The sequence below is a fragment of the Nomascus leucogenys genome, chromosome 15 (assembly GCF_006542625.1).
Source record: "Nomascus leucogenys isolate Asia chromosome 15, Asia_NLE_v1, whole genome shotgun sequence".
Taxonomy (NCBI): Eukaryota; Metazoa; Chordata; class Mammalia; order Primates; family Hylobatidae; genus Nomascus; species Nomascus leucogenys.
Genome location: NC_044395.1, coordinates 90982592 through 90998989, shown reverse-complemented (window position 1 = coordinate 90998989; position 16398 = coordinate 90982592). Strand labels below are relative to the sequence as shown.

The 16398-nt window shown below is 42.0% G+C and overlaps 1 protein-coding gene across 3 annotated transcripts in view; it reads left to right on the top strand.

The window, feature by feature from the left end:
- The first annotated feature begins 5974 nt into the window (after positions 1-5974).
- Positions 5975-16398, top strand: part of MPPED2 (metallophosphoesterase domain containing 2) — a 207912-nt gene continuing 197488 nt past the window's right edge. For 2 of the 3 annotated variants that reach the window (XM_003254365.3, XM_012502891.2), the window contains exons 1-2: positions 5975-6573; positions 12113-12361. In XM_003254365.3, coding sequence (XP_003254413.1) covers positions 12234-12361 — 128 coding nt within the window. In that variant the 5' untranslated portion in view covers positions 5975-6573; positions 12113-12233. Of the gene's footprint in view, positions 6574-7844; positions 8154-12112; positions 12362-16398 lie in introns of those variants that run through there. The other variant, XM_030829238.1, reaches the window with a different exon arrangement.

Here is a 16398-nt window from a genome sequence, read left to right as displayed (position 1 = left end):
CCATAAGGAAACAGCCACTGGAGTATTATCCTTACCATGGACTTTTCAAGGCTGATGGGGGTCCACATGCAGCAATCCCTGCACCAAGAGAATAATATTCTCATTTGTAGTTGGCTTCTTGTGTTGCCTTGAAAGGATATCTCTTTCTTTGAAGATCTCAATAAAAAAGCAACCACCTGTTAAGGATCTCTTAGAATAGTACATGGAATATTAAACAATTAAATTATATTAAACTGGTTCTGATGAGAACAGATATGGAATTGATGTAGCATTCAAAAACTTTAAGGAAAAACACAAATACATTTCCCTCTTGCAATTACATTTCATATGAAATAAGAACAAGTTTGTTTGTGGGCCAAAAATAGGTGTGGGGCATTGAAAGGAGGATAAAGTGAGTTTTAGGATCTGTAAGTTTGAACAAAGTTAGTGACATATTATACAAGTGTTGTATTTAATGCTACAATTCTTCGTGAAACACAGAATCCCAAGAGGTGTGTAAAGGATAGGATGAAGATGGCTTAGAGACATAGGGAGGCTGGAGTGTGTGTGGAACTAGATGCTTAAGAAAATCATCAGGTGAGTATGGCTCTCAACTTTTCTTGCTGGGTACCACAGTGCTATTAGCCAGTAGTTCCAGATTCCAGTAATCTTTGTTTCTCTTATATAAAATGTATTCAAATCTCTTCTATTCATTTCTCTCTAGGTCTCATCTTCTACTACAAAACTGTCCTGGCTAAGGCTACCACCAACTCCAACCCAGTGACAGCAATAGCTCCCAAAAGGTATCCTTGTGTTCAGTCTAGTTCCCTAAAATCCGTTTTACAAAATGGGGTGAATGATCTTTTCAAAATACTAATCTAATCATGTTACCCTTTCCAGTTAAATTTTTTAAACAGCTTCCCGTTGCCCTCAGGATAAAATCAAACATCTTAAACAGGGCCTTACTGTAACCTTCAAATATCTTTGGCATGGCCTTGCAGTTCTGGCCTCTACCTACACATTCAGATGAATCCCAGACACTTCTTGCACCTTGCAAATCTTCACTCTCAGCACCTGGCCACACTGGCTTCTCTTTTTCCTGTGACCTCTTTATATTCCTTTCCTCCACTAGGAAGGTCTTCACTCAACCCCAGAGGAGAAAAGATTTCCCTGTTTTGTTTTCTTTGCACGAGGGGCCTCTCCTTTACACAGCCATAATTTGCATTCATTTATGTGATGCTTTAAGTCACTGTCTACCCATCCCCCTGAGATCGTATACTTCATAATGTGGAAAGAACTCTGCTTTTTTTGCATCATTAGAACATCAGCATGGTTTAAGAACTATGCCCCACACAGAGCAGAGCTTAAAAATATTTGTTGAATACTGTAATCAAGCCATTACATTAATAATATAGTGAGAAAAAGGTTTTATATTCTGCTGGTCTCTCAAACTCAGTTTTAAAAAATTGTATCTATTCATTGATTTATTTTTGCTGAGAAGGAAAGTTACATTATATATTGCTTTCTTGAAATACAGATATCTTATGCTAGATTGCCAAATTGAATTATTAAACTTGGAAATGCTCACATACCTTTTCTTTACCAGGTTTTAAAGGGGTTTCTATACTGCTCATCTTTCAAGAGAGATTATTTTGAGTTTACTTCAATGAGAAAGCTCTTTTCCACCATGACAAGCCTATCCCAAGTACGACAGAATTAAACCACTTTCCCAAAATTGGGACCATGACATGGGGGAAGACTCAGCAAGCATTAATTAATTTAAAATGAGAAAAGAACTTTTATCTGAGGAATGTGAGTCCTTTTAAATTATCAGGCCTAGAAAGACATTAAAATGAGACAGCAAGTCCATCCTAACCCCCACCTTTTGAGCTATGTATTCATCTCTTGAAACAGCTTGTTATTGTCCCTAGCAGCTATAAATTAACTAATAATGCTGCACTGGAAACCATAACTCACAGCCTATAGCTTAACAACGTCTAGCCAACCACTAATCAATGTTTTTCTGTAAACCAATGAGAATTCTTTACAGAGAACTTTGTGTCAGCCTACTCCCTGTCTCCCATATTTGGCTTTAAAAATTTGCTTGTAACAAAGGCCAAAGGAAGCTCATATCCAATGTTACCTGGGTGTGAATCTTCCAGGCAGTTGTCCTCACACTTCGGCTCACATAAACTCTTTAAATTATATTTTGTGCCATAGGCTATTCCTTTTAGGTCAACACAGAGATTATGGATGGGTTACTAACACTAAGAACACAGGAATCCAGACTCAGTATCATGTTCAGACTTTTAAAATTAATTATTGCATAAATATTTTTCATCGAATTTCTTGATACATGCTAGATATTGGCTAGTAAGTATGTTAAGAATTCGTGAGTGTTTTGCTAAATTTTAAGATTCTTCCCCAATGCTTGCTACTTAAGCTGCAGGCAAAGCTGAATTAAATTTAGCCTTTCTAAGATGATAATGAGCATAACATTTATTTTATGAAATGAAATTTGATCAGTTCTAGTGTTTCCTGATTCCTTTTTTTTTTTGACCCATAAACGTTTTTACTGGTTAACCAAAGAAAATTTTAAACACAAGTTACCACCCTTGAAAAAAAATCATGTATTTATTTTGAGGACTTCAAAAATGATCAATCAAGGAATTAGATTAATCATATAAGTTTCTTTTGAGAATGGCTTGATACATTTCTGTACATTTTAAGGAACAAGTTTTACTCAGAATTCTTTTTATTGTGGCATCTTGCTGTATTTAAAAAGAGGGCTGCCTTTAAATGGACATGATACATAACAAGCTTGTCTCTCTATAAGAAAATTAATTTGTAAAACAGTCTTAGGATTATTTCATATTTCTAAAGACATCAGCAAGACCTTTAAAAGGTGCTATTTTAACTCCTTGGGAAGTCCTTAGCTCTTATCCTACAACACTGCCTCATGACATCACTTCCTCTCCCGCAGATCTGGTGTGGATTTTTCTTCATTGTGTATTTGCCTCATTCACTGATGTGTTCTCTTCTTTACTTTCTTATTTATTGACCTATACAGTCATTTAACAACTATTCCCAACATAAAGATAAAGAATTCAAAGAAATGTAGGACATTGTTATTCAACTTGGAGTATGAATATTATTTTATTCATAATAAAAGCATTTGAATGAAACAAGTCAAAAAAACATAAGAACTGTGAGAATTCAGAAAAATAAAATAGTTTATTGATTCAGTTTTACTTTCTAATTACATCATAGTGGTAGTTCTATTAAGAGGCTCTGATTTCTGATAATATACATCTCAGCCTTTGCTGTAAAATGATAGAAATGCTTACAACTTAAAGAAAAAAAGAAATAAAATAGTTGCTGTTTGTTCCTACAGTTAGACTGGTATATATCATTTCAATGAAATTATTCAATAACATGCAGTAATTTCAATGGATTGCTTTTTAGAAGAAGAATCACAGTATTGAACCAAGTTTTAAGCCATACACATCTCTGAAGTACAGGAAAACCTGTTCTCATAGGGAAGATGAAAGCCAGCTCCAAATAAAGTATTGAGCTTTCAAGGGAAGCATCATTTTCTTTCCAAGCTTCTACCCAAAGTTCTCCCACGCTCCTCTTTCTCATTTTCTTTCCTAAATGCATTCTGAAAAGATAATTTAAAAGGTATTGCAGTGGGCTATCAGGAAGCATATTTACCAGTTCCTTCAATGAAATCACTGGGGAAAGGGTCCAGCTTTGAATTCTATTAAAAGAAAAAAATTGTAATATTTCCTTGAAGCCAATCATAAACTTAGTATTTGATTTTCTTCCTTCTTTTCTTTTCCATTATACACAATAAAAGTTAAATTTAACAACAACAAAAATGGAACTTATAGACTCACTTATCTTAAAAAAAAAGCTGCAGCTTATAGGATTTAAAATTTGATATAATGAGGTAACATTCCAAAGCTTATATGGGAGATGGGATAGACATGGTTCACATCCAATAATTTTAAATTAAGCTTTTAGTGTAGGTAGCTGTATTTGTGGACAATATGATTTAACAAAATGCAATATGTTCAAATCCACGTAAAGATAATTATTTGAAAAGTGAGTGTCTTTTTGTTCCTGGTTTATTATTTAAATTCATTTTCATATCTCCAGCTTGTTAGTAGCCTAATGAAAATAAAATTTCATAATCCAAATATACCTTGGTCACTACTGGATAAGTGATCTATCAGCAGTTTGACTTCTTCCAGCACTACAAATTACAATTTTAAGCCTTTTTACCTCAATTTTCCCCACTCAGTAAAATGGTATACAAATTTTCATCAACTTTGTAATGGATAACCCACTTGATTTTTTATGGCATTAAGTATCCTGTAAAATGTACCACTAAAGTAGAAAGCATTATTATTTACTGTCTGGGTGCACATGTTTAGATTCAGAATCATGTTCAAACTAGTTTGTCTGCTTTGTTTGACTGCAATTTTTTTTTTTTAAGAAGGAAACCACAGATATTATTTGGCTGGTGATGCTTTTTTTTTGAACTGATTAAATCAGCCCAAATCAGTCTAAAAATTCAAACTATTAAGATATGAGGAATGTAGTACTCAGTCACAGAGTAAGGGAAACAAAACCAAGTATTTCTTCAAAAACGTGATTCTAGTCAGTGTTCACTGCTGGGCTAGAAAACAAAAGAAAACAAAATTTAAAGGTGCCGCTATGCCCCCATCTTTGGCATCCTTTAATGTCAATGTCACTTGTTCTGATTTGTGCTGGGCAAGGAAAGACACTGTCCTTTCCACTCCAGCACATTTGACAAGCACTGACACTCTGGGCATGCTGTAAAATAAAATAAATACATTAGTAAGACCATTTTCCTTTTCATTTCAGCCTAGGCATAAGAGATGGGTTACTTAAAATTCAAGTGCCAGGAAAGCCCATTGTAAAAGGGAAATATTTTCAAGTGAATTCCGTTTGATCTTTTTTTATAGGGGCTCCTACAAGCCTCTCTCCCTTCCTCCCCAGACCCTGGAAACCAATTAGTCTCAGCACAGAGGCCACAGACCAGGTTGCAATGGCTCCTTTTTATTTTTAGGGGTTATAATTTCAACCAGGATGTCTAGTCAGTTGTCACATAGTATACTTAGCACACTTCTCTCTCTCACACATATATACATTGGATTTCTCTTCGGAGAATGCACAGATCTTTCAGTCTGACTCCTAGAAAGGAATTAGATCTGGTTGCTGTCCCAATCTTTCAGCAATGACAATGGCATAACATCACAGGGCCACCTCATCTTTCACAGACAACCCTGCCAACCAAGTTTTCTAAAAGCCTTTTCTCCCTTGTTTTCTGTCTTCCAGCATTTCAGCCGCATTTCCTTTCCTTGTGTTGTTTGTATACAATTCTGAAAACCTTTTCTTCCATTTTCCAAAGTAGCAGACAAAACTGGACTAACTTTGATTTTTAAAATGCTTTTGACATGCTTATCTTTTGGGGAAAATTTTATCCAAAAGACGAAAATGGAAACAATTTGTCTTTGCCTCTCCTCACCTTCCTGTCCTGAATCTGCCTTAATTCATGGAGGTGAAAAAAATGATCAGCTGGGTTGGCCTTTTCTTTCTCAGCAACATTGCAGAGAGAAAGAGGTGAGTGTGTGAGTGTGCGTGCGTGCGTGTGTGTGTGTGTGTGTGTGTGTGTGTCTGGCGTGTTGAAAGGCTTGGGGGAAAAGGAGCACAGCTCTCCCCCAAGAAAGCCTCAGATCAACATATGGGAGGGAACCTAGGGTCGCCTTCCTAGGTCTGAGCGAAGTGTCCCAGCCGCTCCCCTTACCCCCCCGGTGAGCCCTGCGTCCTGGAACGGTGCCAGGACTCCTGACAGAGCCTGGCAGGTCGGTGGGTGGGGGGGAGCTGGGTGTTCTTTTTGCAGAAGAACACCATTTGGGAGAAAGCTCCCTTCTTTTCCTGGGGCACCGTAGCCCGCCTTCCTTCCCCTATCATTTTTTACGCAGATCACACTCATCATGATGAACTTGCAGCTCAGCTTCCTGCCGCCTGCTTGACCCGGGAGCACCAGCAGGCTGCCGGGCCTCGCCCTCGGCTCCCTCCTCCTCTCGAAACCCTGGGGCTTCGGGGCACCGGCGGGGGTCCGAGTGGGCAGGGACTGCGGGAGGGGCGTGCAGGGGCGCGGGGTCCCGCCGGGGAGCGCGCACGGAGCGGCGCCTCGGCCGCCCTGCTTCCTGGAGCTGTGCTCCTTTGACCCCAGTGGCAGTCCCTGTCACTGCACCGCTCGCGCTCCCTCCGGCTCGCCGCGCCCTCGCTCCCTCTCCTCGCCCCCTCGCTCGCTCTCTCCCCAGATCGAGGCTGCTCAGGTCCTTTCTCCCCCCGCCTCCCTCTAGCGCCGCGCCCCCTGGCCCCCAGCCCCAGCCTGCGGCGGGACCTCCGGGGTCGAAGGTTCTGGCCCTCCCGCGCCCCTCGCCGCCCCCGCGCGCCCCCAGCGCTCCTCCAGCCGGCTCGGGCCGCTCGGCTATGGATCGCCTGCTCGCCGGGCGCTGAAGGCATCCCCGGGACCCGGAGCGCAGCCCGGGAAAGGTAATCCGCCCCGGGAAGGGAGGCGGAGGGCGGGGGAGGGGGAGGAGGCGGCCGGGAGCCCGGTGCCGAGCACCAGAGGAAGGGAAAAAAATGCACACACAAAGCGGAGCCCGGGTGAGAGGTGCCTTGTCAGAGGCGCGTGCGAGGGGCTCGGAGGCTGCGGACCCGGTCTGCCCCGGTGCCCCTGACATCCGCACGAGCGGGCGCCTCCCGGGCAATTCGGCGCCCGGGGAGGGCTGATTTTCAACCCCTGAGCGAAAGCAAATTCTTTTTTAGGAGGTGTCTTCCCTCCCACTCCCCATCCTGCGCCTCTTCTCTTCTCCTCCACCCCCTCCAGCCATCAGTCCCCCGACCTCTGGGGGTCCCCACCTCTTCGCCCCCTCCTCCGCCGGGATTTCTTAGGAGGAGAGGAGGGGGTATCGGGGAGAAGCTGAGGTGAAAGCCGGGCGGCGGGGATGGGGGTGGGGACGAGGGCTCAGCGAGCTGTTTACTAGAAAGTCCCGGGGTGATGTGTTCGAGCCGCCCCGGCCTAGGCCCGGGTGCATTGTGTTGGCCCCATCTCCGGGCTCCCGCGGCGGCCCGAGGCCAGGTGCAGTGACGGGGGGAAGGCGCCGCACAGCTTTGTGCTCCGGCTGCGCCCCGCGGCCGCCCCCGGGGCCGCCCGCGCGCGCCGCTCTCGCTCGGGGCTCTTTCTCACCCCGTCCCCGCGCCCCAGCCTCACCCTCCGCCGCTGCCTGGGTCTCCACCCTCGCAGCCTGCGGAGCGACCCGGCGACCCAAGCTGGGGTCGAGGCTAGGCGACGGGGGACGAGTACCGAGGAAAAGTAACCGTTGCCGCCGGATTTCTTCTCTACAGAGGCAGGAGTTTCTTTGCTTTTTACGTATAACAAGGTTATCTTTGTAAAGCCTTTGAATTCCGGGGTTTTGCGGCCTAGGAGGTGAAGGGGGCATTTTTCTAGAGGCTCAGGAGCCGGTTGGAATCCGTCAGCAAGAAAATAAATTAAGGATGCCCCAGTGAAGTTGATTTATAATAGTACATCACCACCCCCCCTCACAGACACACACCAAATTAAGTGCAAATGCAGGTCATGAAAAATTTATAATTGATTTGAGATGCTGCAAACAAACACAAACAGGTCGAGGGGGGAAACAAGCAAAAGTTTAAGTGAAAAAAGATTTCAAAAGAGGAGGAGATCCCGTGGCCTCCACACCCCCTTCCAACGCTCGCTGGCTCCCTCCCTTCCTTTCTCCGCCGTTCCGGGGAAGGAACCTGGCAGCGCCCAGGCGTAGAGCAGGGAGGAGGCGGCGGCCCCGGGCTCGGGCTCAGCGCTGTGGGTTCGGGGATGCCAACGCGCCCGGGAGGCTGACGTCGGGGACGTGGGGCTGTGATGCCCGACCGAGGATGGCGTGGTGTCAGAGCCATTGGCCGCCGGTGGTCATCAATCAATCCAGAGCTAGGGAAGAGGGAGAGAAAAAAGATAGGCGTCCAGCGGAGCCCGGGGCCGCCAGCGCTAGCGCCAGCAGTGCCAGCAGGAGCGGCGGCCGAGGAGGTGACGGAGGTGGCAACGGGGGACTGAGCGAGTAAGAGGCTGGTGTTCCAGGAAGGAAGGGGAAGTTGTAGCCGGGAAGAGCCAGCCGTGAGCCTAGAAGGGCAGGGCGAGTGTGTGTGTGTGTGGTGTGTGTGTGTGTGTGTGTGTGTGTAGTTGATAAAGCACCCCCCGCCCCCGCCCCGCGCAACTGCCCACCACCCTAGATTTAAAACAAACAAACCAATCCAAAGTAGAGAATTCCGCGCCCCCACCGCCCCACCTTATATAGACTCCACGAGTTGCCAGAGGCTCCGGATAAAAAAGTCTTGCCTTCCCTCTCCGAAAGAATATGTCACCTGGGTGTCCGCAGTGCTGGAGACAAGTTCAGGTGTAAGTGCGGTGGGAGGGAGGGCGCTCGGTGGACAGAAGCACGTGGAACTTTATGTCAGCCTCCCCCAAAATAACCCTGGCGGAGAAGCCCGCCGGGAAGGCGTGTGGGCATCGCTCCCAGATACAGGGATGAGTAACTGGAAGTGGGCATAAAAGAGTAGGGGCGTGAGTTAAGAACGCACTGGATCGGCGCGGCAGAGGGAGGAGAGAGCGAAATTTGGCGGATTTGGAGCAGGCAAGTTCCAAAGTCCCGCCAGGCTCGGTCTGGAGATCTTGGGGCAAGTGATTAAAATGAGCATCCTTGTTGAAACGAGAAAACCGCGGGCTCTTTTCTCATAGGCTGTGCTGGGCAGTGCAGGGATAGAGAGGTCATGAGTTGTTGCTTTGAAAGTTTTGGTAAATTGGACTTCTGGTGTCTAGGAGGTGGAGACAGTTATTTAATTCCTCAGCTTTTAATCCCTTCATTGCCAGCCAACTTTAAAAGGTTTTCCAACTAGATTCCTGGAAAAGAATATTGCTAGTTGTACAGCTTAAAGGACAGAAGTGATTGCTGTCTAGGAAATGCAAAATGTACTCACATGATTTTCTTTTTGAAGAGAAAAATCAAACTAGCACCAGCATGAATGTTTGGCAGTGTCAGTCCCTTTTGGATTTTTCTTTCGGCTTCTTGATATTTCGTCCTGGTTTCCTTTGTTTTGTGGAGCAAGTGTGTCGAAGTATAAAATGAAAATTTATGAAAAGAATAGTGCTGTCTTTAAATATTGTGTGTAAAAAGTTAAAGTAAGTGTGAAGAGGGTGAGATGCCCCAAAATCTGATCATTTGGAAGGTTTTACTGCCTAAATATACATCTTCTTGATAGTTGTAAGCAGTGTATCCTTCTATCTTGTTTCAAGCTCTCTCCAAATTTCTCAGGTTATAGGAAGTGGTTTTGTCCATTGTCCCTTGTCTCTCAGAGTTTACCAAAAAAAAAAAAAAAAAAAAAATCTTTTCCAGGTGTTTGTGTTTAAAATTCTTAGGATGTGTTCATTTTGAGATACGGGTGGGGATGAACATAGCATTTTAAAAAATAAGCCTTTTCTTGACTTGTCTGTAAAGGTGCTGTGAAAGTTTTGAAGCTCTCTGCCTCAGTCTGACATTTTCTTCAAAGGACTCCAGATTAAAGAAGATAGACGCTGCAGGTGCACTGTTTCGATAAAACATTTGAAAGGGAACATGGCAAAGATGAATTCAAATGAGGTGCCAGCCACCCATTTAGCCTTTCAGAGTTACAGGGGCCTGTGCTTGCTGATGAAAAGATGTTCTATTTGTCTTACTGGGGCAAAGGTGCAAAGAGGCGTAGATGTTCAGTGATAGAGAAGGATGACATTAGGATCAAGCGGACCATGTAGAAGTGCAAATTGATCAGCTGCTAAGTTCTGTCTCTTCTTAGCTTCAAATAGTAGAACTTGGGTGGGTATCATGCTAACTGCTACAAGTCATTGCATAGATGTTTAAATATTAGGTATGTATATTTTATTTCTAGGCCACATTTGCTTGGTTTAATTAGTGTATTTACTCCAGAAACATTTAAAATCTTTCTAGTACTGGGTGCAGAGATTGTTACTCAGAGGTCACAGCGGTCTAGACATAAATTTGATTTCCTTTGCTTCTTAATGTTCAGTATTTCACACAATAGACATTGATGGAAGAATGAACATAAGAATTGTCAAGTAATTTTTACACCACTCTCTAATTTATGCAAACACTAAGTTCTCACAGTCTGAAAATGTGAATTTTTCTCCCTCTGTGCTTTGATGGCTAACATTCTTTTTAATGACAGTCATTTCTATAACAGGAAGATGTTTTCATTTGTATTTACTTTTCAGCGCGACGCAATTATGCAGTTTTGCGCTTCAGTAGTGTCTCGGTACTTTGTGTCTCAAAAGAGAATTACAGTACTTAGAACAGGACTGCAATTTGAAGCAGGTGTTGTGTTTTACTGTTATGCAAAATAACAGTAAAATATAATTGTGGGGGAAATTAAAGAAACAGCTGCAAACTTGGTATGAAAACTGCTACATTATGATTTGTAAGCAGTTCTTATAGATATCTTACATCAGAGGAGCAGGGAAAGATTTTAATTTAGTTAATCCTACTGGCCTGGTTGTCTATCATCTGGCGCTTAAAAGACTCATACCTCCCATGAAGTCAGGAAAAAGAAAGAGAACCCAAAGTGACACTTTGTTTAAAATGCCAGAGCACAGGGATTCATCTCTTGGCAGTGCACTTGACATTAGGAAGGCAGGCAAGGTGGGTGTTATTTAGCTTGCTTTGCTAATATGAAGAAGGCAATGATTTGAGTAGAACACTCTGGAATTTCTTAGCCCAGCTAGCATATGGAGGACTACACAAGCCCCGGGTTGTAAAATAATAAAATAAATGGCCTATGGCAGGCCATCTGCATTTTGCTCCATATTTAAGGTGTTTCATGCCAATTTTAAATCTAATCTTATTATTCTAAATATTTTTATTTGAAATAGCAGATAAGATTCTCAGAGCTTAATGGTGCACATGGCAAACCTATTCTGATGTGGTGCACTTAAAGTAAGAGCATGGGTTACCTAAGGGTTACCCAAGGAGTGTACTATGGCCTCTTCTCTGCCGCACTGATCAATTGCAACAACTTGGACATGAGAATTTGCTTCCCTCAGCCTTTGCACACCTACCATAAAAATAGACATCTTCATTTCTCAACCCAGTGCAGCAAATAATATATTGACATTTATTTAAAAAATCAGAACTAATGGAAATTTTAAAAAATGAAACCAACTACTGAGAATTATGCTGCACCAAGAATGAGGTGGCAGATGTAATGGCTGCCCTTCTTTACTGCTCCATCGGGGCTTGAAGAAGGGAGGTAATGAATGCATTCAAAGTGGTGGTCCAGACCTGGAGGTGTTTTTGGTTTTCCCCTGAGTGACTGGAGTGTTGAAAGAAATGACACTACATTTAACAAGAAGGATTTGCCTTACCATAAGGTTCTGGGCTGGTGAGGAATGCCAAGCATTGCCTACCTATGTATTTTGGGAGCTGCTTGTGAAAGAAAAAAATATGTGTAATGTATGGTTATTATGTGCATGTTGTAGTAATACACATGTATTTGTTATAAGCACAACATTTTAAATTCTTATCTGTCATTGTGTTTATATAGCTGTTTTAAACACGGAGCTTTCAAATGATTATGTGACACCAACTTTGTAAAGACCAAACATTCCAATTAGCAGGGAAGGTTTGGAAGATTCTTCACTTCGAGCACAAACCATGTATAGCCAGATGCCATAGCAACTGTGGATATGCCCCTTCCGTAATACACGCTAAGTGCCATAATTATAATTAAAGAGGAAATCTTAGTTTGAACTCCATTGAGACGATTTGCTAGCACCCAGCAATGATGTATAGAGTGTAATATCCGCTTTGAAGTGCATGAAAGGGAAGAGAGGTGGGAACAGTTGTATCCACAAGCCAACAACACATATTCAGATTTTCCTTGAACTAGTTTCATGTCTAGATGTTAAATTTATGTCTCTTAGAACACCCTTTTTCTCTTTGTTCTCATTTTATATACATTTTTTTTCTTTCAGAAATGCACAGCGGTATTGATGAGTAGATCCTTGGATTCAGAGGTTGGCTGAAACGCACCATGCCTGCTTCCATCTTTTGCTCTGTAAAGTTGTGAATTGCTCATGCCTATAGGGAGGAAGGATGGCACATGGGATTCCTTCTCAAGGCAAAGTTACCATAACGGTGGATGAGTACAGCTCAAACCCCACCCAGGCATTCACGCACTACAACATCAACCAGAGCAGATTCCAGCCTCCACATGTACATATGTAAGTATCGCTCATGAACTTAACAAAATTAGCAATCAAGAAAATAGAAAGAAAAAAAAGAAAAGCATTCACTATTAACTTCTGCTAGGGAGACTAAAAGGTAAATGATTTACAAATCAGATGGATATCTGTGGATTCAAATACAGCTCAGGAGGAATCCCATACATCTGTGTAACATTTCAAATTTTCAGAGCACTTTCAACCACAATTTGACATTAGATTTTCAGAGCCTCTGAGGGCTGGTGGTTGGTTGCCCCTATTTATAGATAAGAACAGAAAAGAACAGAGAGGTTAAAGTATTTGCAATGCCACACAGCGAATTTGCCTGAGACTCCTGACCCCTAGTTCAATTTGCTTTACATTGTATTGCTTGCCTCCATTCTGAAATATTTCTTTAAATTTTCTGTAGTTTTTTTTTTTTTTTTCCCCACACCTCACCCCACTAGCCCTTTACATTCAGCTGGGAAATAGGCCTAATTGGGACTAATTGTCCAGCTACTGCTAGATCCATTGTCTTGCCTGTTGCTAGTGAAACGTGTGCTGCATGCTACAGGACTCAAACAATATGGGGAACAAAGGAATAAGGGACAGTGGAACAGTTGGTTCCAGGAATTGTACTTTTCTCTCACTCCCTAATACTATTTAAGTCATGTTGAGGTTTAAACTGTTTAAGGAAGAAAGTGTGGCAGAAACCCAGAGGCAAGGATTTCACAGCACCTGGTTGCATATCAACTTTTTTCTGGTCCTCTGCTACAGGATGTGCTGGGCTTTCAGCAGAAGGGAGCAAAAGGTCACCATCTCTCTTGTTTATTTAAGGCCTGGTGGTCACTCTGTATGAGACCCTTCCAATGTCTAACATGAGTCTTTCATAGTAGGACTAAACCTCTTTGAAAACTACTGTATAGTCAAGATAGAAAGGAGGTTAGGGCTCTGTTGACTGTTTTTACCACTCCTGGAAGAATTGAACTCGGGGCATGTCCAAGCCACAAGCTCTGTTTTTAGTAATTGTTTTACGTGAGAATTTAAAAAAAATAGTAGGACACCCCAAATACACACACCCTCCCACCCCGGAATTTACAAACATAACCAAACAAAAGGGTCTTTCCATTGACGGCCTGGGTATTAGTGTAAATGCTAAGATGTTGCTTTGCAAGTATGTTCTGGAGAGTGAGTCAGTTACCTATGATGAGATTTCTGCAAAGCAGCCATTTTAAAGGAGCATACTTGAGTGACCAAAAAAAAAAAAAAGGAAAAGACAATCCTTGTAAGTGGTTACTGCTAAATGATTTGAAAGAACTTTGTACGTTCTTTAAATGAGAATATATTCATGATTATGAAGGATCGCTAACATGATTTTAAGGAAAAATGTATAAAGTTTTTCTTTGTTAAAATAGCTTTTCTGAACAATAAGTGTATGTTTAATTCAAATATTCTTTTTATTCTACTGTTTCTATTTACTTTTCTTCAAATATGCTACAATATTTGTGTAAGCCATACTTTAGAATAGCTTCTGTTTTGCTGGTGTTATGTTTTTGTATTAAAGAACTACAAGGAACTTTATAGATGCTGTTTCCATTCAAGCAAAACAAAGTGTGTTTTGCCCAGATTCCTTGGAAAATGACTGCTGGGGAACCTCAGCTTAGTTCTCAAGTCTGCAGACATCTGCTCACTTGTTCTTGGCCTCAAGATTCCACTGGCGAACTGTGAATGCACAGAGATATTTTAAAAATCATGTAACTTTAAAGTTGATCTGCTTTTATCTAGCCATAACAAATTTGAAGGATCAAATTATACCTCTTTTGAAAAAAATGGCTTGTCTAGGGGCAACCTAGACAGCTGTTTAGTGCTTTCACCAGACTCCTGATCTTGGAATAGAGGATTCTTCCACAGGCTACTTCCAGTGTGCCTTTTCACTTTTATCACCAATGAGGGCCTCCCATCTGAACCCTCTGCTTCAGCCACACAGTTTGCCTCCCTGTCATCTGAACACATCTTAGCCCCTTCCATCTTGGTGCCATTGCCATCACTGTTTCTCACAGTTGTAACACATTTACGCTCTGCTCATCAAATGCCTCAAAGCCAGTTTAGGTCTCTCCACTTAAGCCTTTTCTACCTATCCCTTTCCAATCCAAAATGATCGTGCCTGACCAAGTTACTTGGCAACACTTTATACCACCTCCATTATTATTTTTCCTTATCTGTCTGTTTATCTGTCTACCTACCTACCCATCTAGGCAGACCTATCTGTATCTATCTATCTGCCTATCTGTCTCTTATTCTCTTATCTTAATTTCTTACTTCTTAAAGAAAGGCTTGTCCTTCTGAGCAGGTGACAGATGCTCAGAAACACTGGTCGATTGATCCATTGATTTGATTATGCACTGAATAGAGAGAATAGATTGATGCTTGGAGATTTTCTCTGGAATTTTTCTGTCAGTTCTTGACATTTTGAATGTTTTCATGATGGTACGTGTTGTCAGGAGGCTGGCTTACCTTTTCCCTGGCTTTACTCTTTCTTGCTTGAGAACATGCCATTGTTTTGTAGGCCTGATGGCCTCACACAGTGACTGGCCTATGTTAGGTGGCCAGGGATCTTGGTTGGATTTAATCATGTCATAGTTCTGTTATGTTAAGAAACAAAAATTGACCTGAATCTAATTAGAAACTTTAATTGGCTGGAAAATACCTATAAAATATTTAGTCTAAAATATCTTCAGTTTTTCTGAAAATTTCAACATGTCATGGCAGAACTTTGCTCCACTCCCCAAGGTAAAGATATTTTGTCTTTTCCACTTGCGTAGTTGCTCATTTATTTTGCATGGGATTGTTAAATTATTTGCTTCCTTTTTTCACTTAACACTTGAGATTTCTGAAGACCCCTGACAGATCACCTGGGTTATAGTTAAAAACCCTATCCCTTTAGTGATGTCTTACTTTCTTTTCTACAGCCTTGTGATGGTAGTTGGGGTTTTTCACCTTAATTAGGAAGAGCTCACTTCCTATTTAATTCAATTAGTCTCAGCTCAGCTTTGTGACTAACAAATTTTCTTTTCCAAGTCTCAGTTTACTCATCTGTAAACATTTGCAACAAATGATGGTTAAGGATCTTTTTAGCTCTGACTTGCTAAGATTAAGATTGCAGTTAAGACAATGTTTATTTGCAAGGCGATGCTATTAAGGAAACAAAAATAAATAAGACCCAGTCCCCATCTTCATGAAGCTCATCGCTGATTTCAGAGCTGATGTTTCAAACAGCTTTAAGAAGCATTGGTTTAGTTCTCATCTCTGAGTTCTGACAAGATTACCACCAAGCTCTCCAAGAATGACTGGATTGAATCTCTGCTTGTTATGAAGGGAAGTTTTTTTTTTTTAGAAAGCAATCCTGTGTGACCTTGGGAAAGAAAATTAAAGCACAGCTGGAGTTGGCAGAGCAAAATTTAACCTAGAATTTGTGTGCCTCACTTACCCAGACTCTTGAACATACTAATAGATGTGATGATTGAAACTCAGCAATTAACAGGGCTTCATTTTTCCACAACCCCTTCATCTTTCTCAAGCAGAATGATAAGAAAAATTATTTAGTATTTTTAATGATGGTGGGAGGAGGTGCTGAAGGACCCAATGTAGGTCTGAAAACACCATAAAGATTTTGTATGTGTTTCATGATCTGAGGCCTAATCAAATGTTACAAAACTTTATTAGTAGGGTATCCAGCCATTTCAGTCTTAGCATTGAAATCCCCGTGTTATTGGAAAGCCACAGGACAATAGGATACCCTACTCAGGTTAATTCTTCACGTTTTTCTTTAAGGATTGATGACTAGGGAGCTCAAATCAAGCTTTGTTTTCAGTTTTAGCCACTTTCCTTGTCTGCGCCTTCTGTTGTTAACACCCCTCAAATCTTACTCTGTGTTTGTTCTTTTACCCTGGTTCTGTGGAGGCAGGGTCGCATAGTGGTCAACATCACCTGTGGAATCAGATTATCAGGTTTAAAATTTGCTTGCAGCACTGACTAGCTGTATAACCAACTGTGGAGAC